The sequence below is a fragment of the Limanda limanda genome, chromosome 7 (genome assembly GCF_963576545.1).
Source record: "Limanda limanda chromosome 7, fLimLim1.1, whole genome shotgun sequence".
Taxonomy (NCBI): domain Eukaryota; kingdom Metazoa; phylum Chordata; class Actinopteri; order Pleuronectiformes; family Pleuronectidae; genus Limanda; species Limanda limanda.
The window spans coordinates 4094567-4119805 of NC_083642.1; the positions used below are offsets into that span (position 1 = coordinate 4094567).

Sequence of the window (25239 nt, forward strand, 5' to 3'; positions counted from 1 at the left end):
TTGTCTTACTGAAGCCTGAGGTATTATTAATTTTTAATTTATTAAGGTCCTGCCCCTACATGTGTTCAACCAATCATGGGTCAAGCTCAGCTGTCAATCACTGAAAGAAACTATCTTTGACAAACATTGATTTAACATCTTAGATCTTTTAGTTTGGTGCATGTCCGATCTGCTTACATGGAGGAGGTTTAGGACCTATACTGCAGCCAGCCACCAGGGGGCGATCGAGATGATTTGAATTCACTTATGGAAGCTGTCATGTCGTTTTTACTTTCAGTCTATGAACCTGAAGGAAGACCCCCCTCTACACACACACACTCACAGACAGACACACACACACACATCTCTTCTCACCACACACACACACACCCACACATCTCTTCTCACCACGCACACACACACCCACGCATCTCTTCTCACCACACACACACACACACCCACACATCTCTTCTCACCACACACACACACACCCACACATCTCTTCTCACCACACACACACACACAGACCCACACATCTCTTCTCACCACACACACACACACCCACACATCTCTTCTCACCACACACACACACACTGGTCCCAGTTTTGGTCCAGTAGCAGCGTGGCGGCTCAGTGCGCATGCGCCGCTGCCGGTGTCCGGTGTCAGTCAGCAGCTGTTGAGATCATGAACGGTAGAACCGGGTAGAACCGGGACAACTGCCCCAGAATAACCGAGAGGAACCGGGACACACACCCAGACCTCTCCCTCTCACACCGCGGCGGAGTTGTATCTGGAGCTAACGGAGCTAACGGAGCTAGCAGGCTAACAGGCGGACTGACAGCTGCTCTCTCACGGGCTAACGGGCAGGCCACGCCGCTCTCACCCGCTCTGACCCGGGTTAGTGAGCGGACCCACTGAACCAGCTCCAGCCGGACTGACCTGGGTTTCACCGGCACCGGCCGAGGCTCAGCTACCTGAAGCTAACTGTCAGGAATTCCGTTAGTCCTGCCCGGACACACCGCTCGAACCCGGCTCGGTGCAGGGACCGGGAGGCACGATGCTGATCGGTAAGTGGACCTGACCCGGGTCAGACTGTCGGTGCTGGTCCCGGATCACTGACTGGAACTGTGCTTTGCTAGGTAGCATTAGCTAACCGTGCCAGGCTGTGACTGCTGCTGCTGTCACACACACACACACACACACACACACACACACACACATACATGTGTATATATACATATGTGTGTGTGTGTGTGTGTGTGTGTGTGTGTGTGTGTGTGTGTGTGCGACTGCTGCTGTCACACACACACACATTTATTTATATATATATATATATGTATGTATGTGTGTGTGTGTGTACAGACACACACACGCACGTGTGTCCTTCTATCTTAGTGAGGACACTCATTGACATAATACATTCCCTCGCCCCTAACCTTAACCATCACAACTAAAGGGCTAACCCTAACCTAAACCTAACCAAGTGTTAACCCTCAAACACTTCATTGAAAAAGTGAGAAACCGGTCAAAACGTGTGGGTGGAGGTGTGTGTGATTAAGGGTGTAGGTGTCATTGTTGGTGTAGATGTGATTATTGGTGAAATGTATGTGTACGTGTAACTGAAGCTGAAGGTGTGATTATAGGTTGTAAAGAAGCTGTTGGTGTCAGTGAAGATGTAGGTTTAATGAATATGTAAGTGTGATGGAAGCTGAAGGTGACATTGTATATGAAGGTGTGAGTGTAGGTATGATAAATGCTTTATGTGTTACACCAGTTTGACTGTGATCTCTTCTCCTCAGCTGCAGTCAGTGCAGCCGGACACTCTGCCAACACCGGAAAGAAACAGCGACGCAGAGGAAAGAAGCATCGGAGAGTCCGTACAGATGAGAACCAGTAAGACATACACACACTACCACACACACACACACCGGATATATAAAGCTGTGTGAGTGAGAGATTTGTGGCCGAACCTGTTCAGACCTGCACTGAACTCTGATCATGTTCCTGAAATGTTCTGGAGGTTCTCCATGTGAGAACACAACTTCTGAGCCAGTTGCTCCAAACATTTCAGGAACATTTCCGAGTGAGTCCAAATCCACAGCGTCATTAAACATCACGTCAATTGAAGAGCTAGGCTAACGGTTTCCCTCTGCCCCCAAGCATTGTGCTAAGCTAACCGATATCATGCTGACAGAAACAGGTTTGGTGCTTCAGCTCCAATAATAGACTAGACACACACACACACAAACACACACACACACACACACACACACACACGCACACACTCCAGTCTATTTCAGTGCAGTTGAGACAACGACAACAATGTCCATGACTCAGAGATTGTTTTGATGTTTTATAATCCAATTAAAAGAAAAAGTTAATAATAAATAAGTAACAAACTCACTTTTAAACTCAAATAATTTTGAATCTGTAAAAACTGTTTTGAATGTATTTATATGACAAACACTTCTGGGTTCAAACTTCAAACACAAAGACTCAGAGTTTCATTTTGTCTGTTTCAGACCTGACGATCCTCAGACTCTGAATCCTGACGTCAGTCGACTTCCTGCTCAAACACAAACATCATCAGTGAATGACATCACCCATCCAGACGATGACATCACCACCGCACCCCCACCCCCCCACACCTCACCCACCCATCACCCCCACACCTCCCCTCTCCCTCCTCTACAGACAGCTGAGGTCGCTCCACGGGAACCTCCTGAACCTGTGATCTCGTTGAAGGCCCCTTTGATCTTCAACCAATCAGCTCCTGCCACAGCTCAGAGTCCTGTCCACACGCCCGGCCAATCACAGTCAACTTCCAAGCAAAATATTGCCCACAATTCCTGCAGATCGCCTCACAGGACTGAGACAGATCTCTCTGAATCCCCGCCACCCTCACTCCACCACATTACCCACAACGCACCTCAGTCTCCATCAGTGTCTTCCAAAGCCACTCCTACCCCAACGTTAAGCCCCTCCCACCCGGACCCCCTCCTGCAGACCTCAGTGACTTTCACCTCCAGTGTCTCCTCTCACATTTACTCCCCCCCTTGCTCCTCCTCTACCTCCTTCCTTCACGCCCTCGACCCTCTGGGCCCTCCCTTTGGCCTGTCTCCTCCGGTGTCATCAGCACATCATCAACTGGCCACGCCCCCACCTGCTCTGAGTCCACCTCCGCCCCCGTTAACCCCGCCTCCCACTCAGCTGCTTGGCTCCGATGACGAGGAACAAGAAGATCCGTCAGATTACTGCAGAGGTGAGATCCTCCTCTTCTTTAACACAGTCACTCAATACATTTTACCAAAGTTTGAGAAAATGTTATGTATTACAGTTTATTATAGTGAAATAAACGTTATGACCGTTATAACCGTTAGATACAGTTGAATACAGTTTGTTGTGTTTGTGCTACAGGAGGTTATTACCCAGTGAAGACCGGTGACCTGTTCAACGGAAGATATCATGTGGTCAGAAAACTGGGCTGGGGCCATTTTTCTACTGTGTGGCTCTGCTGGGATCTACAGTACGACACGCACACACACACACAAACACACATACACACACACACACACAAACATTGTCTTGTGTCTCATCCTCTGAACCTGTGTCTCTTCAGGAAGAAGCGTTTTGTGGCGTTGAAGGTCGTTAAAAGTGCTTCACATTACACTGAGACGGCTCTGGATGAGATCAAACTGCTCAGATGTGTAAGTCTCTCACACACACACACACACACACACACACACACACACACACACACACAAACACACACACACACAGATGATGTGGTTTATACAAATTTTCTTCTCTTGTTGAACCAGGTGAGGGACTCTGACCCCTCCGACCCCTACAGACAAACAATTGTCCAACTGATCGACGACTTCAAGATCTCTGGAGTCAATGGAGTCCGTATCCTTCATCACCTGTCTGTCTGTCTGTCTGTCTGCCTGCCTGTCTCTCTCTCTGTCTCTCTGCCTGCCTATTAGTCTGTCTCTCTCTCTCCGTCTGTTGTCTGTCTGCATGTCTGCCTGTCTGTCGGTCTCTCTCTGCCTGTCTGGCTGTCTCTCTGCCTGCCTGTATGCTGGTCTGTCTTTCTCTCTGCCTGTCTGTCTGTCTCTCTGCCTGTCTGTCTCTCTCTGCCTGTCTGTCTGTCTCTCTGCCTGTCTGTCTCTCTCTGCCTGTCTGTCTCTCTGCCTGCCTGTACGTCTGCCTGTCTCTCTCTGCCTGTCTGTCTGTCTCTCTGCCTGCCTGTATGCTGGTCTGTCTGTCTCTCTGCCTGTCTGTCTGTCTCTCTGCCTGTCTCTCAGTCAGTATTGTCCTCAGCTGCTCTCAGACGTCTGTATGGTTCTGGAGGTTTTGGGTCATCAGCTATTGAAGTGGATCATCAAGTCGAACTACATGGGCCTTCCTCTGGTCAGTGTCAAGGCCATCCTGAAACAGGTAACAGCTCTGACATCATCAAAGTTATCTGTGACATCATCAGTGACTGTGACGTCACCACGGTGATGTGTGACCTCATTAGTTACTCTGTCTCTCAGGTGCTCCAGGGACTCGACTACCTTCACACCAAGTGTAAGATCATCCACACAGACATCAAACCAGAGAACATCTTATTGGACGTTGACGATGTGTACGTCAGGAGGTTGGCTGCAGAAGCCACTGTCTGGCAGAGAGCTGGAGCCCCGCCCCCCTCAGGATCATCAGGTGAGGAGCAGCGACGTGATTGGTCAGACATAAATGACTGGAAACTGTTAAACTGTTCGATGTGAGACAGAGACTGAGGCCAGGACTTCAGTGGTCTGAACCTGTGGAGGGGCACGGTTTAGATATCAGTTACTGGGAGCTGTGGTTTCAGTGTGTTCAGACAGACGGCTGTCTACCTCTCACCTGTCTGTCTCTATATTATCTCTACTCTTTCGTCTTTTCTTCCTGTTTTTGTTTCTGATGTTTTCTTCCTGTCTTTCTCTCTCCCCTCCCTCCCTGTCTGTCCGTGTGTCTCTTTGTCTCTCTCTAGTTAGCACTGCTCCCAGGGATCGACAGGTGAGTGTCAAGGTGTGACTCCTGTTTTAACCCCCCACCCCGCCACACACACACACACACACACACACACACACCCTGTTGAACATTAAACTACAAACCAGACTATTTGTGTGTTTGTGTGTGTGTGTGTGTGTAGGGTGATAAGATGTCTAAGAACAAGAAGAAGAAGTTAAAGAGGAAGGCGAAGCGTCAAGAGAAGCTGTTGGAGGAGAGATTCATTGACATACGGGTAACTCATAGAAATAAAGTTACTACGGTAACTACTGAAAAACTGCAGCCAATCACAACCATGAAGGAAATGACACAAGATCCTTTAAGAAATAAAAATCCTCTTCGTCCTGTGTGTCTGCAGAAGCTGGAGGAGGAGGGTGGAGGTCATCTACCTGACGACACAGACACTAACTGTGAGTGTACACACGCACAGAAAGTACTTGCAATACTTCAGTTTCTCACAGTACTTCAGTTTCTCGCTGTATGTTAGTTACTTAGAGTACTTAAATGATCTTTAGTACTGTAGTTACTCCGTTATGTAGTTACTCTCAGTGCTTTAATTACTCACAGTAATTTAGTTACTTGTAGTACTTAAGTTACTCACAGTACTAGTTGCTGAAAGTACTTACTCAAAGTAGTTACTCAGTTTTCTTTTTCTTACAGGTCCTCATGTTGTCAACGGTAACCACAGCTCCTCCGCAGCAGATTCGACCGGCTCCTGGTTGGAAGTGGACGATGGTTGTAATGGCCACGCCCCTGGGCGTTTCTCCAGCCCTGCCTCCGGCCTATCAGGTTTCTCCAGTTCTGTGATGTCAGCGACGTCCGAGTCAGCACTTTCTACTCAGTCAGGATACTCGAGTGGACGAGAAGGTTGAACAACATACACATGCACATACACACCTGACTCACCTGTCATTCCTGACACTAGGTGCATTCCAGATGGATCAGGTCTGACTGTGTCTCACTCCAACCGCTGACGGCTGCGGGGGGGGGGGGGGACAGTCGTCAAGCTGGACACTTTCTCCTTCTCGTAGCGTCAGTGAGACGATAACAACGGCCGAACTGGAAGCTTTTGCTTTTTTCGTTGCAGATTAAACAGAGGCTTTGGAAATCCTTGTGGTTTTGAAGGAAAAATACAATGAACATCGAAGAAAAATCAAAACAGAGAAAAGAACATTGACACTGTCAGTGATTATATAGCTTCAACAATCATATATTCGCGCACACAAACATATATATATATAAAACACCTTGAATGCACCTAGTGGCTAGCCTGAAACAGGCCCACCTGTCTCACCTGTCTCACCTGTCTCACCTGTCTCACTCTCTCTCTGCAGTGTTCACGGCATCAGACTTTGTCCTCAGTCCTCTGGATCCTCAAAACGCTGACAAGTTGAAAGTGAAGATCGCTGATCTGGGCAATGCCTGCTGGGTGGTAAGACAGCTTCATCATCTCTTCCTCCTTCCTGTTCCTATGTAGACCAATCAGACAGCCCCTCTATCTGTGTGTATTTTTCTCTCATCCAGCACAAACACTTCACAGAGGACATTCAGACCCGACAGTACAGAGCTTTGGAGGTTCTGATAGGAGCAGAGTACGGAACCGCTGCTGATATCTGGAGCACCGCCTGCATGGTACACACACACACACACACGTGTGTTAAGGTGCTCACACTGGATCATGTTATTTGACAAATTTATGGATTTGTGTTGTTCGGTTGATGTTTCAGGCGTTTGAGTTGGCAACAGGAGATTATATGTTTGAACCTCATTCGGGAGAAGATTACACACGAGATGAAGGTCAACACACTCAACAACACACAGGAAACGCTGCACAATATACTCTCTGTTTACATACACACTGTAGTGCAGTATAACATACTTGATTACTTCACTGTGTGTACTTTTATAGATCACATTGCTCACATCATTGAGCTGCTTGGTCCCATTCCTATGCCCTTCGCTTTGTCTGGCAGGTACTCCAGAGAGTACTTCAACAGTAGAGGTGAGCCGGTCTACCAGCTCATTCATTGTCTGAAATGCACCATGGGAGTTGTAGTTCACTTGTCACCTCTGTCTACCTGTCTCAGGTGAGCTACGTCACATCTCCAGTCTGAAGCCATGGGGTCTGTTCGAGGTTCTCTTGGAGAAGTACGAGTGGCCGCTGGACCAGGCGGCTCAGTTCAGTGACTTCCTGTCGATGATGTTGGATCTGCAGCCTGAACGCAGAGCGACGGCGGCCCAGTGTCTTCAGCACACGTGGCTGCAGACATGAGCGGACGCACACACACACACACACTGAGTTCATACAGGCTGAATTCAGATATTTATTTATGTTGATCCTGATCAACTCTGTTTTTTTTTTAAATGACATCAGTCTGTTTGCAGACGATACACCACTGTATTTGTACAACCACAGAAATCTGAATAATCTCAGAGATTTTTCTTTAATCAACTAAATAATATTTACCTGAGAAGGAAAAAATGAAAATCATACCTCTGATTTTATTTATATTTTTACTATCATCAAATGTTTATTCTCAGAAATTTCAGCAGCGTCATTTGGTGCCAGAAGAAATCAAAAGAACAACCTCAGCATTTTGATTCCGTTAACGCGTCGTCTCTGAGCTGTGGTTCTATTCATGTACAACACTGTTTAGAGTCTGAACGATTCAGAACCTTCACTCAATGATCTTCAGGAGCTTCAAGTTAGAGCAACTCCCTCCCCCCCCCCCAGCCCTGACAGCTTCCGCCAATCACGCACCAGACTGTCGCTGGACTGTGATTGGCTCCTGATGAGAGACATGGTCCTCACAACTCTGGACTTTACAAAAACCGAAAAACACCCCGGCATCTAGATTCAGGCTCAGGTGGCTCCTCCCTGCTGACCTTTGACCTCAGATGATAAGTGACGGTGTATTGATCTGATCAATTAATTAAAAACTGAGTCAGTGGAATGGAGAATTGTTTCTGCTGATATCGAATGAATTCTACCATTTTCTATTATTTCTGCTTATTTCTAATGAATCCGTTTCTTGGTTGAATCCTGCTGATTAACACAGATTTATGTTGATCTGTTTCTACTGACTCCTGTTGAATTCTGCTGGTTTCTTCATTTTAAAACTTGTCATTTGACTGAATTCTACTGTTTTTCTGCTGAATTCTGTCTTCTGCTGATTTCTCCTGAGTCTGACTGCTCCTGTATGAAACCTGTGAGAATATAACTGATTGTTGGTTATTGATAAGTATTTCTGATCCTCCTCGATGAGTGTACTGTAGCCCTCTCACCGACTGACCTGTCCTGATCTCTGTAGCTGAGTTGTCCTCAGATGACCTCTGACCTCTTCACCTGTTTCTGTTCTGACGATTAGTGCCTTGGCCCCGCCCCTCCTACCTGTCACATGACGTGTGTTTGAACAATGTGTTCTGTGAAAATAAAGTTTCATCACAGATTGTCTGAGACCATTGACCCTCAGGAATCAACCTGGACAGGAGGGTCTTCCTACCGCCCTCTGCTGGTGAGATCATCCTAACAAGTTCAAGTTAAATCTGCAATGAGTTTGAAGGAGGAGCTGAAGGAGGAGGAGTCTGTTTCCCACGTCTTCCTGGTGGTCAAAGGTCAAAGGTTCATTCTGCTCTTCGTCCTCTTCTTCACTTCTTTCTGACGACCGTCCAGCCGTCTTCTTCTTCCTGAGGAGGGGGAGGGGGGGGTCGAGTGTTGTGTGATGTGGACGAGTCACAGTCCATCGCCTTGAGGGAGAGAGAGAGTTCATCTTCACTTAAAAGATTCATGGAAGGATCAATTCTAATTTGGATTTCAACATGTACAACCAATGAACATCAGAGATGAGTCACATGATCCTGGACCAGGACTCGGTATCAACGCAGGTTACGGTGTCGCTGTGTGACAGTTGTAGGTTACCATGGTAACCTGTGCTACAGTATTTCAGATTGTGTAGAACTGCAGTAAAAAGGACCGGATACGAAGACACAAAGTCAAAATAAGTTATAACTTCAGATATGTATTCTTCACGTACCTGTGTCTCAGAATCGCTCTCTTCGTCAGACTGTGTGGGCGGAGCTGTGACCTTTGCCCTCTGACTCTTCTTCTGTGTCAGAGTGCTGATGGTTTGTTGGAGCTGCTCTAGCGCCCCCTGCCGCCACTGACTGAACATCTGCAGCAGACTGATGGACACCTGCACCGAGGGAAGAGCAAATGTTTGGGTCTAATCAGGTGTCTGCGTGTGTGTCTGTGTGTGTGTATGTCTGCCTGCATGTGTGTGTGCATACCTGAGGTAAACTCCCATCATCCACAACTGTGTCAAACTCCTGATTCATCAGTTCAGCAATGTAGTCCTCAACCTCACACTGCAGCAGGTCAGCTACACACACAGACACACACACACACACAGTCAGTAACTTCACTTCAGGTTAACGTTGATGTTCACATGATTCAGGTTAATAAAGTTTTCAGCCTCGGAGCAGAAACTATCAATAATCATTAGTGGTGGGGGAAAAAATCGATTCTGTTCAGTATCGCGATATTTTGCGCCCGCGATTATATCGATACTGTAGCACAAAGTATTTCCATATTAAAAAATATATATATTTATTTACAATTATATATGTAACAGCCCCTGGCTGGCAAAGCATGGCGAGGAGAGTTTCAGAGTTTAAAAGATACCTAGTGTGTATGCGGAAAGGATGTTCTCCACTGCAGGAGATATAGTAACGGCCCAGAGGAACTTTAACATATGAGCATGTTGACCAACTCCTTTTTCTGAACAAAAATGCCAATATTCCCAAATGAATTTAACATTTTGGGTCATGACCTTGCAGGTCTCAATTTGATTGAAGCTCTAGGTTACTCTTATTTATATGATTGAGCTCAGTGTTCATGTGAGAGGTCTCCTATTCAGAAAATAATTACAAAGGTCCTGTGTCCTGAATGTTCAAGGACAAAGTTTTTGCACTTCAGTTAATGTGTAGAAGACAATGTTGTTCACAGAATTGAATGGGACATTTGAAGTGAGTTGAGCAGTCTTATTTTCCTCATTTTTTGTAATGCCTTTGAATAATATGGGGGACATGAATCGCAATATATCGCAGAATCGAATCGCAAAACTTGCAGTATCGCAATATATCGCAGAATCGCAATACTATTGTATCGTGGCCCAAATATCGCAATACTATTGAATCGTCACATTTTTGCCAATTCCCACCCCTAATAATCATCATTTCTCTTCTCATCTAGTGATCATGTTGTTAAATTGGACTAAACCTAAACTGACCAGCAGGTGTCGCTATTCATCTTGTGACCATGTAGCTTTAATGAATTGCACAGAGCAGTCAGTGAATGGTTACCATGGTTCCTTACCGTTGTCATGGAAATACTGTTGAACAACATCCACCATCCAATCCGCTTTCTGCTGCGCGTACACGCCCCCGAACCCGTTATCCACCGCGATCTGAGGAGCACGCACACAAACAGGTGCTGATGTAAACTCACACAAACTGGAGTCAAACTGGATTACAAGTAAAGTGAAACTGGTTTAAAACTGGAGTCAAACTGGATTAAAGGGGTTTGGAACTGAATCAAACCCGGATGTAAACACCAGGTCTAACAAGGTCTTTAAAGAAACAACAGGTCCATGAAGCTAACAGCTAACCCTGTAGCATGTTAGCTTTAGCGGCTCATCTGAGCAGCAGCAGCGGTCCTTCCAGGTCTGTCTCACGGTCTCCACCTGTCTGTCTGTCTCAGGTGTGTGTGTCTTTGTGTGTGTCTGTGTGTGTTTGTGTTACCTGGAGAACGGGCCACGTGTGAAGAACCGCTCTTACTCCCTCAGTGAAGAGTTCACGTGAAGCTGCGGCGGCCGCCATATTGGATTCATGAGACACGATGAGTCGAGTGAAGAGAGAGACACTGGATCAGACACGAAAAGTCGATCCGAATCTGAGCCACAGAAAAAGGTTTATATTCGATACAGTTAAATACAGTCTGAACTATAGACTGTATACAAACCAGTAATATAGACTTTATAACCAGGGATGTATATAATCTATATTAGAGATATAATGTATATAATATAATGTATATAATTGTATATAAACTATATATTATTATAGATTATGTACAACCCTGGTTATACAGTCTGAACTTTTTATTCAGATTTCTCGTTTTCTATTAATCTCTACCCCTATATTCTGCTCTATTTAATCTTTTTAATTTGCTTGAACATTTTTTCAATCAATTATATTGTCACATTTATTGTACATGTGTTTCTGTCGTTGTTAATATTTCTGTACTGCACCATGGAATGTTCTTTATGAATAAAGCTGCCTGGCCTATGGGTTCTAGTCTCTCTGACCTCAGGTCTAAAGAGTCCGTCGTTGGGTGAAAACTGTCCGCCTGGCTTCGGGCTCTGACCTCTGACCTCGTGGTGTAGAGGTCATCCAGGGTTGATGATGGTTGAGATCCTTTCACCAGCACCTCTGTGACTCTGATCGAACTCTGTTGAATCTCTCCACTGTTCCACGTTCAACTGTTTATGAAATTAAATTCATTTAATATATTTAAACGTGACCAGGACATGTTACGATGTTTCTTTAGAGATGTGATCACCTCAGACTAAACACAGCCTCTTTAAACCAGATAACACTGGTTAGTGCAGAGTAATGTAAAGTGTCTTTGTGTCACTGACTTGTTTCATCTTTTACTTTCTTGTATACATTTGCATTTGTTGTTATTATCATTGTGTTCAAGATATCTGCTTAAAATCTGAAGACAAAATATAAAAAAGAAATGTGAAACTGTCATAGAGAATGGAGCTTAATGAAGGCACAAGATCAAAGTGTTTCGGTGAAATCACCATCTCATTTATTCATATTTCACATTGAACAAATATCTTGAGAAGTTGTTTTTATTAAACACTTTATATTGTTGATATTCTGACATCATTGAAAAGTATTAACAACATGAAAAGATTTTTTTTTTCTATTTCACAGTGTAATTTACAGTTTGGAAGAATCAAGACACGTTATTTTTTTTCTTATTTTGAGAAAATATTCAAATTTAAGAAGCTAAAACAATTTCTTCAGTTATCAAAATAGTTTACTACTCGATTAATAAATCCATATTAATTGATTAATCGATGAGGGTTGTTCCAAAAATAATTGATTTAAAAGCAGTTTAAAATTTCAGCCACCAGGAGGCGGTGTTGTCCCCAACACCACCTCCATGATCTCAGTGCGGATAAAACACGTGCGTGCTCAGTTTGTGAAAATCACATTGAAAACTCAGACATGAATTTATCTCATGTTGTATTACATGTGCAGTTTAATCCATATTCACGAATCTCAACTTCTCCATCTTCCCTAGACACAACAGAACATTCAGTCTGATTTTCAAAAACAAAATGATGAGCTGGGTCGTAATGGGATTCTACGTCTCAGAAGATCAGATTCCTCATCATCAAATTAATTCAAGTCGAATATAAAGTCGTTGAAGTCAGTTAAAGAAATAAAAGCACAAAGACTGTTTCACATTATTCACTTTTCTCTGCGTCGTCAAAAACACAACAATCTTCACGATGATGATGTCATCAGATTCTTCACAGGGATTGGTCAACAGCTGCTTGAGAGAAGAAAAGAAGAACAACAGGTGTGTTTCCAGATGTTTGGTCACAGCTCATCACTTTGATCAGAAACGGCTCCGAACCACGCTCCCCAGTTAGTATATATAAGTATATATATACCAGTTCCACAAAAAAAACAACTTTTGTTGTACTGTTCCGAGAAAAAAAAAGCAAAAAATTCTATATATAAAATTTAAAACAAAAATCTTTATAAAGATGGTGGAATCTAACTGAGGGGCTTTTCCTTAGAGGGCGCTGTTGAGCCACCTGGCCACGTCCATTTCAAATTACTCTAGAATACAATAACTTTTTGGGTTTTGAATTTCCTGCAAACTTTGGTATGAATTTGAGCAAGTGTCGGCCCTGAAAAAAACAAAAGCAAAATACAGAGACACTTTATTCATTATTACTTTATAACTTCATTCAGCATTTGATTGTATTTGATTAAATTTACAGTATCTATTGATCTTCAACACAATCAAAGATATTTAGATATTTAGATAGATACTGATAGAACTGTCGTTGTTGTTCCTAGAAAAAAAAGAATACTATATATATATATATATATATACAAGTATAGTAATTGATAATTCAGAGATTGATTGCTCTTCAATTCCCACTTTTGTCCACGAGGTAGCAGTATTGTACTGCTCAGCTTGAGCTAATGTTGTGATCTGAGCAGAATATGATTATGATGATGATTATTATTATAACCATAATTACCATTATTTATATTTTCTCTCTCTCTCTCTCACTCTTAATTGTTATGATGTTTTTGAGAAAAGATTAATTCTTCGTTTCCAATATGTCATAACCTTTAAAGTTGGAAGAGGTTTCAATGTATATTTATATATTATACCATTATTTATATTTATTATTTATATTTTCTCTCTCTCTCTCTCTCTCTCTCTCTCTCTCTCTCTCTCTCTCTCTCTCTCTCTCTCTCTCTCTCTCTCTCTCTCTCTCTCTCTCTCTCTCTCTCTCTCTCTCTCTCTCTCTCTCTCTCTCTCTCTCTCTCTCTCTCTCTCTCTCTCTCTCTCCCTTAATTGTTATGATGTTTTTGAGAAAAGATAAATTCTTCGTTTCCAATATGTCATTACCTTTAAAGTTGGAAGAGGTTTCAATGTATATTTATATATTAAATATTTCAAGCAATTCTGCAGCTACATGATAAACTAGGGCGAGGTCGTAGCACTGAACGGACCCGAAAGGGCTGTGAATGTGTGAATGAGGTTTGAGGCTGATGGAACAATGTCACCACACAGGTCACCACGTTACACAGTGACCTCGCGCCCGTTCAATATGCATCATCCAATCAGATCAACATGTGGAGGAGCTGGGGATCGAACCACCTACCTTCTGACCAGTGAACGCCAAGTGCTTGCTGCTGAACCACATGAAGAAGAAGAAAAACATCCACTATTCAGTTCCACTTCCTGTCGGATTCTTTACCAACGACCAATTACCATTTACAATGTGATCTCTTCTCCCAGTGAAGGTTCAACCTGAGGGTTAGTGCCTTGCTCCTGAGCACTCAGAGCAACTGAGCCGTGAACATCAACATGAATCTTTAACATGAAGCTGAAATATTCATCAGAGTTTCCAGAAATATCTGCAGCAGCTTCCAGGAGTCAGGACTCATCGTCTCCTTTTCCATAAACACACTCATCGGCTTCATGAGGACAAACAAAGAAAGACGGACGACACGTTTAAAGAATGAAGCCAAAACAACTCTGATACCAACGTCTCGTGCTGATGATTCTGAGTCAGTCTGTGCTGCGGTGATCTGGACCAATCAGGAGTCAGTTTCAGCCCGTTTTAATATCATCAAATAACTAATTAACACCAAACTGATCAGAAACATGAACATTTGAGCGTCAGTGAGATAAGAACGACTTGAAATGACAGAAACCTTCACCATGTCCCATCAATTAACAAGGTGGAGGCGGTGCTAACGACCTTTACTGCAGCCAGCCACCAGGGGGCGATCGATATAATTTGGGAGCTGTCATGTCGTCCATCTTTCTTCACAGTCTGTGATGATTCTGATTTTCAACAAGTGTGTCAGTGTGTACAGGCGTGTATACAGGTGTGTGTACAGGTGTGTGTACAAGTGTGTGTCCAGGTGTGTGTCCAGGTGTGTGTACCGGTGTGTGTACAGGTGTGTGTACAGGTGTGTGTACAGGTGTGTGTCTGTACCTGTAGTTTGTCGTATCACTGTGTTCTGTCAGGTACAATCTTTGTTTCTCCATTTTGTTTGTCATTTAACGATTTTTGAGACAATCTGGCAACTTGGGCGACCGCCTGCAACACAACGACAACACAACTGTCAGACTTACACGCAACACAACAACAACACAATAACACAACAACACCAACAGGTGACAGTGTGTATGGAACCTTGACGCTCCTCTTCCTCTTCTGGACGTTCTGCTCAGGATGGAAAACAATGACGTAAACCTTCGGCACGTAGAGCATCCCGAGAGACACGGACGCACTGAGCGACATCGACACGGTCAGGGTCGCCGTCTGGATGAACATCTGGAGAAACAGAGATGGACACCATGACAGAGAACGTCCCGAAGAACGTCCTGAAGAACGTCCCGAAGAACGTCCCGAGGAACGTCCCGAAGAACGACTAAAGAACGACGAGAACCTCCACACTAAGTATAGAGCATGAACAGTGATGTCATCGTTCACAGGTTCAGGTTAAAGTTAAATGACGCAGATCTTGAACCAATCAGGAGAAACATGATGTAGACCAGTAAATCAACACATACACACACACACACACACACACACACACACACACACAAACACACACACACACACAAACACACACACACACGCACACACGCACACACACACACACACACGCACACACGCACACACACACACACAGCTATTTGTGAGAGATTTATTTTATTTTCTCTCTTTGTCTATTTCCTTACATCAACTGGACTAAGTTTTAATGGGACTATGTTTTAATGACCCCGAGGTCGTTAATGCACAATTAACATTGTCTGATAAAATATGATTTAGCTTCAAAGCTTATTGGTCCACTGTGATCTTTTTGTTGTGAACCACAGAAATCCACATAAAACCATATAAATCCCAACGAGTCCAGATCACTTTGCTCTAAAAGTCTCTGTGAATAACAGACCTGTTTCCGTCTGTTTCCCTTCACGTTATTTTTGGCTCTTTTTTTGTCTGCGGCTCTTTAAACGTTGGTTTTAATAAAGTTATTATTCTCTAATTTCATCCTGTGCTGGATTATAATCTGTTTAATCTGCACTCAGTGTCTAATCCTGCCGTCGTTTGTCTGTAGTCCCTCCCTGAACTCACACTGAACCAAAACCACATGAACCAAAACCATGTGAACCAAAACCACATGATCCAAAACCACATGAACCAAAACCATGGGAACCAAAACCACATGATCCAAAACCACATGAACCAAAACCATGGGAACCAAAACCACATGATCCAAAACCACATGAACCAGAACCATATAAATCTAAACAATTGGTTACTGTGGTCTCACCTTCTCAGTGGACTGGGCGGTACCAAAGAAGATCGGTACGAAGGCGAGCCAGACGATGCAGGTGGTGTACATCGTGAACCCGATCGGCTTTGCTTCATTAAACGTCTCCGGGACACCACGACTCTTCACTGCGTACACTGTACACGTTACCTAGCAACAAGAAACAATATAAGTTACTTAGCATCAATAACAGATCAATTACAGATCAATAACAGATCAATAACAAATCAATAACAGATCAATTACAGATCAATACGTTACCATGAGCACGATGCTGTAGCTGAGGCAGCCGATGATTGACAGGTCAGACATGTCACACTTCAGGATGCCTCTGGCGTAGTCAGGGTTTGGGGGGCGGAGCTCCTCATAGTCAATGATGGTGTGAGGAGGGATGACGGCGAACCACACAAACACACCTAGGACCTGACACACACACACACACACACACACACACACACACACACACACACACACACACACACACACACACACAGATCAACCTCTGTCATGTGACCAGCTGCTGCTGCACTAACGGGAGGTCATGTGACACCTGAGCACTCACCTGGACGCAGACGAGGATGAAGGTGATGGCAAGCTGGGAGGTGGGGCTGATGAATTTGGGCGGAGTCACTGATTTCTTGCCCTCTTCGAAGATGCGGTAGATGCGGTTGGTTTTGGTCAGCATGGCAGAGTAGGTGATGGCCATGCCGAGGCCCAGCAGGAGGCGCCGGAACGCACACACCACCGCACCTGGCTCCGCAATCATCAGGAAAGTGATCAGGTAGATCAGGAAGATTCCTGCAAACACAGAGAGAGACGGGTGATGTCATCCTCACTGCTGATGACATCACTGCTGACGCGACATCAGGTGAGCGTTCACCTGTCAGCAGAACGTAGCTGAGCTCGCGACCTGACGCCCTGACGATGGGCGTGTCGTTGAAGCGGATGAAGGTGATGACCACTGCGCTGGTTGCTAAGATACCCAGCATGGCGAGGGAGGCGGGAACTAGAGCCCAGGGGGAGTTCCACTCCAGTTTGATGATCGGCGTCGGACGACACGTGGTTCTGTTCGGGGCGGGACGCATGTCTGATGGACACATCTCACAGGTAAACTCATCCAGCTGGTACTGGTACCCATCACAGAGCTGCAGACCGGTCAGAGAGAGAGAGAGAGAGAGAGGGCACAGAGAGAGAGAGAAACAGGTCAGAGAGAGGGAGGTGTGAGAGAGAGACAGGTCAGGGAGAGAAAGAGAGAGAGAGAGAGAGAGAGAGAGAGAGAGAGAGAGAGAGAGAGAGAGAGAGAGAGAGAGACAGGTCAGAGAGAGAGAGAGAGACAGGTCAGAGAGAGGGAGAGAGGGAGGGAGAGACAGGTCAGAGAGAGAGAGACAGGTCAGAGAGAGGGAGAGAGAGACAGGTCAGAGAGAGGGAGAGAGACAGGTCAGAGAGGGGGAGAGAGAGAGAGAGAGAGACAGGTCAGAGAGAGGGAGAGAGAGAGAGAGAGAGAGAGAGAGAGAGGGAGAGAGAGAGAGAGAGGGAGAGAGACAGGTCAGAGAGAGAGAGAGAGAGAGACAGGTCAGAGAGAGGGAGAGAGGGAGGGAGAGACAGGTCAGAGAGAGAGAGATAGGTCAGAGAGAGGGAGAGAGAGACAGGTCAGAGAGAGGGAGAGAGACAGGTCAGAGAGGGGGAGAGAGAGAGAGAGACAGGTCAGAGAGAGAGAGAGACAGGTCAGAGAGAGGGAGAGAGAGACAGGTCAGAGAGAGGGAGAGAGACCCTGACAGACAGACAGACAGGTACATGTCTCACCTCACAGTGCCAGCAGCAGGGAACTCCCTTCACCATCTTCTTCCTCTCTCCTGATTTACAAGGAAAACTACAGACGGAGTCAGGAACTAATTTATCTCCACCAGACCACTGCATGTCCTCCAACTGACCCCGAGAGACAGACAGGTCAGAGAGAGAGAGAGAGAGACAGGTCAGAGAGACAGACAGGTGGACAAACAGACAGTATCTGGATCAGTCCGCTCCCTACATTAAGTCTCAGGTTATTGGTCCACTGGCCGATGACACGGTATTCCGGGTGGCTGTGATTGGTCATCTGAAACTGGAAGATGTCATAACGACCAGGAGCGTCTCCATTCTCATTGAACAGAACACTGGTCCCGGCACTTCCTGTTTGAGAGACAGACAGGTAGAGAGAAACAGGCAAGAAACTATTCAACCTTTTAATATATTTATAATCTACAATCTATAAGGTGTTTCTCCTACAGGAGGGATTTGAATGGCCGCTGCTCTACATCTCGGAAGCTGCTCTGAGGTATGTGTGTGTTTTTGTCACCATTGAAGTTGACGGCTCTGATGTAGTCGAGCAGCGAGCGTCCCTCCACCGGGTCCATGGTGCTGCAGACGCCGGCGCTGCCCGGACACAGGTTCTGCAGCATGCTGTGCAGAGCGTGAGCCACCGCGTAAACTGCGTCAATCACAAACTGAACCTTCCCTTCCTGCTCGTAGGCCGAGTCCCGACCGATCCGCTCATCACCTGCAGGGACACGCATGACGTCACAAGACATCACACACACACCAGTAATAGTTTCTGTCTGCGTCCAGGCCCCGCCCCCTCAGATGAGGTCGTACCTGTACATTTCTTCTTCTCAGGGTCCAGTTTGATTCCAGGTCGCGTCAGTTTACACCTGAAGTCGTCTTCCCAGAACTCAGCGAACCAGATGTTCCTGCGATTGTTCTCCAGAGAACGAGACGTGAAGTACTGATCGAAGCCTGAACAACCCACACCCACAATGATACACAATAATACACACGCACAACAATAACACACACAATAATACCCACACAATGATGCACACAGTAACCCACACACACAATGATTTTTTGTCGTTAGCATCTTTACCGTCGATGGACACTCGTTTGGGCAGGATGGTGACGGCGCCCTCAGCCACGTCTTCCAGTTCTGTGATAGCAGAACTTTTGGCCCCCCAGCTGTCTGAACCCACAAACAGGAAGTGACCCGTCAGGTTAGCACGCTTGGCTGCCTCTAGGACGCGCCTACCAGAAATAAAGAGGAGGAGTCAGTGTTGTAACCATGGCGATGCGTCAGTTTGTTGGTTACGTGTTTTTACTTGATGTCGTCTTCGTTGGCGAAGATGATGACGCCTCTGGCGTTACTCGTCTCCATGAGGCGTCTGATGATCTTATCGAACTCTCCCTCTGTCGGCTCGCGAGGAATCTTCACTGACTGAGCGATGCACACCCCACCTGACAGAGAGAGAGACAGGTAAGAGTGCACCCAACACAGAGAGAGACAGGTAAGAGTTCACCTGACAGAGAGAGAGACAGGTAAGAGTGCACCCGACAGAGAGAGAGACAGGTAAGAGTGCACCCGACACAGAGAGAGACAGGTAAGAGTTCTCCCGACAGAGAGAGAGACAGGTAAGAGTGCACCCGACACAGAGAGAGACAGGTAAGAGTGCACCCGACAGAGAGAGAGACAGGTAAGAGTGCACCCAACACAGAGAGAGACAGGTAAGAGTTCACCTGACAGAGAGAGAGACAGGTAAGAGTGCACCCGACAGAGAGAGAGACAGGTAAGAGTGCACCCGACAGAGAGAGAGACAGGTAAGAGTGCACCCAACACAGAGAGAGACAGGTAAGAGTTCTCCCGACAGAGAGAGAGACAGGTAAGAGTGCACCCAACACAGAGAGAGACAGGTAAGAGTTCACCTGACAGAGAGAGAGACAGGTAAGAGTTCACCTGACAGAGAGAGAGACAGGTAAGACTCCACCTGACAGAGAGACAGACAGGTAAGAGGTCACCCCACAGAGAGAGAGACAGGTAAGAGTCCACCTGACAGAGAGAGACAGGTAAGAGTCCACCTGACAGAGAGAGAGACAGGTAATAGTCCACCTGACAGACAGAGAGACAGGTAAGAGTCCACCTGACAGAGAGAAAGAGAGGTAAGAGTCCACCCGACAGAGAGAGAGACAGGTAAGACTCCACCTGACAGAGAGAGAGACAGGTAAGAGTCCACCTGACAGAGAGAGAGACAGGTAAGAGTGCACCTGACAGAGAGACAGACAGGTAAGCCTCCACCTGACAGAGAGACAGACAGGTAAGAGTTCTCCCGACAGAGAGAGAGACAGGTAAGAGTTCACCTGACAGAGAGAGACAGGTAAGAGTTCACCTGACAGAGAGAGACAGGTAAGACTCCACCCCACAGAGAGAGAGACAGGTAAGAGTTCACCTGACAGAGAGAGACAGGTAAGAGTCCACCTGACAGAGAGAGAGACAGGTAAGAGTTCACCTGACAGAGAGACAGACAGGTAAGACTCCACCTGACAAAGAGACAGGTAAGACTCCACCTGACAGAGAGACAGACAGGTAAGCCTCCACCTGACAGAGAGACAGACAGGTAAGAGTTCTCCCGACAGACAGAGAGACAGGTAAGAGTCCACCTGACAGAGAGACAGACAGGTAAGACTCCACCTGACAAAGAGACAGGTAAGACTCCACCTGACAAAGAGACAGACAGGTAAGAGTCCAACTGACAGAGAAAGAGACAGGTAAGAGTCCACCTGACAGAGAGAGAGACAGGTAAGAGTCCACCTGACAGAGAGAGAGACAGGTAAGAGTCCACCAGACAGAGAGAGAGACAGGTAAGACTCCACCTGACAGAGAGACAGGTTAGAGTCCACCTGACAGAGAGACAGACAGGTAAGAGTTCTCCCGACAGAGAGAGAGACAGGTAAGACTCCACCTGACAGAGAGAGACAGACAGGTAAGACTCCACCTGACAGAGAGAGAGACAGGTAAGAGTGCACCCAACACAGAGAGAGAGACAGGTAAGAGTCCACCTTCCACCTGACAGTAAGCCTCCACCTGACAGAGAGACAGGAAAGAGTCCACCTGACAGAGAGACAGACAGGTAAGACTCCACCTGACAGAGAGACAGGAAAGAGTCCACCTGACAGAGAGACAGACAGGTAAGACTCCACCTGACAGAGAGACAGGAAAGAGTCCACCTGACAGAGAGACAGACAGGTAAGACTCCACCTGACAAAGAGACAGACAGGTAAGACTCCACCTGACAGAGAGACAGGTTAGAGTCCACCTGACAGAGAGACAGACAGGTAAGCCTCCACCTGACAGAGAGACAGACAGGTAAGAGTTCTCCCGACAGAGAGAGAGACAGGTAAGAGTCCACCTGACAGAGAGAGACAGACAGGTAAGAGATTACCTGACAGAGACAGACAGACAGGAAGTGAGGTTTACCAGCCTCTCTGGAGATCTGCATGAATGCGTCCACGCCGCTCTCTCCGTAGTTTCCCTCCGACGCCAGCGTGGACACGTAGTTCCATCCCAGCGCTCGCACGATGTCCAGCATGGCCTGAGCCTGGTACGAGTCCGGAGGAACCACCCGAGAGAAGAAGTCATAACGGTTGTTGTCACTGAGCTCCGGAGCCGTGGAGGCGTAACTCACCTGAGGAATCTGAGACACATCAATAATCAATAATCAATAATCAGAAAATATAGACTGAGGATCATGTGACCGATCATCTGGTTCACTTCATCCAGACTGAAACCTTCAAACACCTGATGTTTCAGAGTGTCTGTGGTGTCAATCTGATCAACAACACAAGGTCTCACACACACACACACACACACACACACACACACACACACACACACACACACACACACACACAGGGGATTAGTGTTATGCAACATCCTGAATGTGTGTCACAGCTTCAATACAATAAATAACAATCACATTATCGTGTGTGTGTGTGTGTGTCTGTGTGTGTGTGTGTGTGTTTGTGTTTGTGTGTGTGTGTGCAGATTAATAAAGGACTCCACGTTAACAAGCTCCTCCTTCTATCTTTATCTTCATCTCAGCTGATGATGTATCTTTATAAACAGTTTTCTTACTTTAGGATTTTTTTTAACGTTTCATTAAACTAAACTTGTATAAAAATCTTTTTACTTTTGATTCACATGTAACCTGGTAACCTGGACCCAGGAAGCGTGGGACCTGGTAACCCTGGTAACCAGAGACGGTTACCAAGGTTACCAACAACCTTCTCATGACCTCAGACGTGTCTACACTCGTCCTGATGGATCCTAGTGACATCATCACCATGGTGGAGATTCTGTGACAGTGACTGAAACATGATGTTGATAAAAGAAGAACATGTGGAACAGGAAAGTTAATGATGGAGTTCCACAAGGCTCTGTACTAGGCCCCTCCCTTTACATGACATCATCAGGTGGAATACAGGTTATACAGAAGACGCACAGCTGTGGTCGTCCATGAATCTGATGAGTGATCAGGTCTGTGAACTTCAGCAGTAACTGACGGTCAGTTACTGGCTGTTTGGTAACAGGTGCGTCCTCACCTCAAACAGGCGCAGGATGTTGGCCACCATGATGGACACGGAGCTGGCCGACGCCCCGATCACTCCCACCACTCGCTCAGGTTTGCGGATGAGCGGCGGCTCCCCGTTGGAGCAGCGGATGTCGGACGTGTCTTTCTGGATCAGCGCCTGGACGAAGGTGAGCGACTGCTCCAGGGCGTAGGTGTCTCTGGAGCAGGTGTCCAGGATCCGGGCGCCCAGCGTGATGTTGGGCAGCAGGTCGGGGTCGCTGTTGATCTGGTCCAGGGCGTACAACATGGCCTCCATGCGGTGGACCCCCTTCTCCTTCTTCAGCTCGCCGCAGGGCAGCCCGTGGGGCCCGCGGGCGTGGACCGGGAACAGCCCCCCCAGGGTGATGTCACCAGGTATCTTGATGGAGCGGGGGTGGAAGTGCTGGTGGGAGGCGCTCACCTGGGTCATCAGTCCACCAATCCAGAGCCAGAGAGACAGCAGGAGGCGGGGCCACAGGGACAGCTGATGAGGTGCTTGTCCAATCCAGACGGAGACATAGTGATGATGATGTCGTAGGGGGAGGGGAAAGTGGGCAGGGCCTGATGATGTCATAATGTGATGGTGATGTTCAGCCGAGACTTTTCATCCTTCTGTGAACTCCTGTGGACGATCAATCAATCAATCAACCAATCAATCAATCAATCAATCAATCAATCAATCAATCAATCAACCAATCAACCAATCAATCAACAAATCAATCAATCAATCAATCAACCAATCAATCAACCAATTAACCAATCAATCAACCAATCAATCAATCAATCAATCAATCAATCAATCAATCAACCAATCAATCAATCACCAATCAACCAATCAATCAATCAACCAATCAACCAATCAATCAACCAATCAATCAATCCATCCATTTAGAGAGTCTTTTGTTTTCGGTTGTTTAAACCTTTCATAAGCATTTGATTTTAATGGTAATCTTCTAAACATTTTCCAATTATTAAAAATGCCCCCCCCACCCTTTATTTTTATAAAAATTCAGGCAAATTTAATTAATGTAAATTTATTCAAAACATTTTCTTCAATGAACTATCTGAATATTTGTCCGTGATTAAAATGAGTTAAAGAAGAAAATTATTAATATTATTATTATGATTATTAATAATCATCACATTCAACATGTCTTCAACAACTTGCTGTAAATTAAGACATATTTTTAATTCATGATGTTAAATTAATTTAAAATCGTTAACTTTAACTATTTGATATTGTACAACTATTTCTCATCATAGAGCAAATACTCACATGAAGATATTTAATAAAGCATTTTAAAACGATTTACTCAACAAACAAGAAGAAAGGTCAGGTGAAATGGAAAAAGTGTTTCACTGTTTTCACGTTTCTCACATTATTATTATATTATAACATGAACAGAAAATTATGAATATTTAGAACAAATAAACGTCTCACAAACGGTTTAAAAAGTTTTTGATCATTGAATCAATCAGATCAATTGATGGATTATGGATCGATGTTTGGTTTATGAAACATCTGCCACAGAAAACCAGACGTTGATCTCTGTTGATGAACTGATTGACAGAAGGAGCGTGTGAAACAAATTGATCTGTTGTCTCCTGATAATCAATAATCAACTATTTCATTAATATTCAATACATTTAATGAGATTAATATTTAATCCGTTAAATGACTCCGGTTCATTCACATTATCTTTCATCACGGTCTCCTCTGGTTTCCATAGTAACTCACCGGAGCCCGTCTCCTCCCGGTCTGACCTCGGTCCTGGATCCGCTCAGCGATGCTCGGCTCCGGGCGTCGCTCCGCAGAAAACCGCCGGTGGAAACTCCGCTCGGTCCCGGTGAGTCCGTGATGAAGCGCCCCCCCCCGCCCCCCCCCTCCAATCACTGAAGGGCTGAACACCTCTCTCTCTCTCTCTCTTTAATTAATTCTGCGGTGTGAGTGTGTGTGTGTGTGTGTGTGTGTTAGTTAGTGTGTGTGTGTGTGTGTGTGTGTGTGTGTATGTGTGTGTCGGTCCTTACAGGAAAACACCACAGTGCCCTCTGCTGGTCACTTCCTGTCTGTGTTCACCTGCTCAGGTGTTGCTAACAGCATCTGTTGCCATGGGAACAGCTCTCTGGGAGTATTCCGTTTAATATTGACTCAATAAATAAATTGATATGAAACAGTGGCCGACAGCAATGCATGATGGGAGATGGAGTTTGTTTGTTGCACTGCAGCGGCTGAATCTGTTTCAAGTTCAAGTCAGTTGCTATAGCAACACAAAGCTCACCTGGTTGGAGGAGCAATCTGACATGTCGTGATTTTTTCAGTCAGAGACACAATAATCATTTCTGATTAACCGTCAGTTCACAAACAAAATCTTCTTTATTTAGTAATATTTTTAAGTTGAAACAAATAAAGTAAAGCACCTGATGTGTTTCTGTGTGAGTCGGATGTTTGACCTTCAGCTGCTACAGGAACAATCTACTTATTGACATTGTGAGTCTTTGTGCCTTTGATCTGAACGAGGCCAGTTGTCCGTGGATGTGGGAGAACACTTTACCTCACGCTGGGTAACATTAACCATAGAGTATTAATATGGATCACGACTGAATCATGTTATTAAGAGTGAACCTAAGTCTTCATCTC

The 25239-nt window shown here is 45.6% G+C and overlaps 3 protein-coding genes across 3 annotated transcripts; 1 reads left to right on the forward strand and 2 right to left on the reverse strand.

The window, feature by feature from the left end:
* Positions 1 to 641: 641 nt before the first annotated feature.
* srpk3 (SRSF protein kinase 3) lies at positions 642 to 8557 on the forward strand. Its single transcript, XM_061075227.1, has 17 exons — positions 642 to 1046; positions 1779 to 1872; positions 2502 to 3241; positions 3397 to 3505; positions 3599 to 3686; positions 3801 to 3888; positions 4313 to 4419; positions 4518 to 4683; positions 4994 to 5019; positions 5156 to 5248; positions 5372 to 5423; positions 5674 to 5880; positions 6348 to 6445; positions 6538 to 6645; positions 6741 to 6810; positions 6923 to 7015; positions 7101 to 8557. Exons 1-17 carry the CDS (start codon positions 1037 to 1039, stop codon positions 7283 to 7285), a joined length of 2334 nt encoding a protein of 777 aa, XP_060931210.1. The 5' UTR covers positions 642 to 1036; the 3' UTR covers positions 7286 to 8557.
* A 27-nt stretch (positions 8558 to 8584) lies between these two features.
* On the reverse strand, positions 8585 to 10890 carry tsr2 (TSR2 ribosome maturation factor). The gene is made up of 5 exons (XM_061075242.1): positions 10813 to 10890; positions 10388 to 10478; positions 9301 to 9392; positions 9048 to 9206; positions 8585 to 8760 (listed from the first exon to the last, which is right to left on the reverse strand). The coding sequence occupies exons 1-5, from the start codon at positions 10888 to 10890 to the stop codon at positions 8662 to 8664; spliced, it is 519 nt and encodes a 172-aa protein (XP_060931225.1). The 3' UTR covers positions 8585 to 8661.
* A 3968-nt stretch (positions 10891 to 14858) lies between these two features.
* On the reverse strand, positions 14859 to 23175 carry grm6a (glutamate receptor, metabotropic 6a). The gene is made up of 14 exons (XM_061075226.1): positions 22594 to 23175; positions 21470 to 21686; positions 19320 to 19455; positions 19091 to 19245; positions 18820 to 18960; positions 18524 to 18724; positions 18218 to 18357; positions 17992 to 18114; positions 17069 to 17333; positions 16751 to 16986; positions 16450 to 16611; positions 16189 to 16338; positions 15045 to 15185; positions 14859 to 14948 (listed from the first exon to the last, which is right to left on the reverse strand). The coding sequence occupies exons 1-14, from the start codon at positions 23173 to 23175 to the stop codon at positions 14859 to 14861; spliced, it is 2739 nt and encodes a 912-aa protein (XP_060931209.1).
* Positions 23176 to 25239: the final 2064 nt, after the last annotated feature.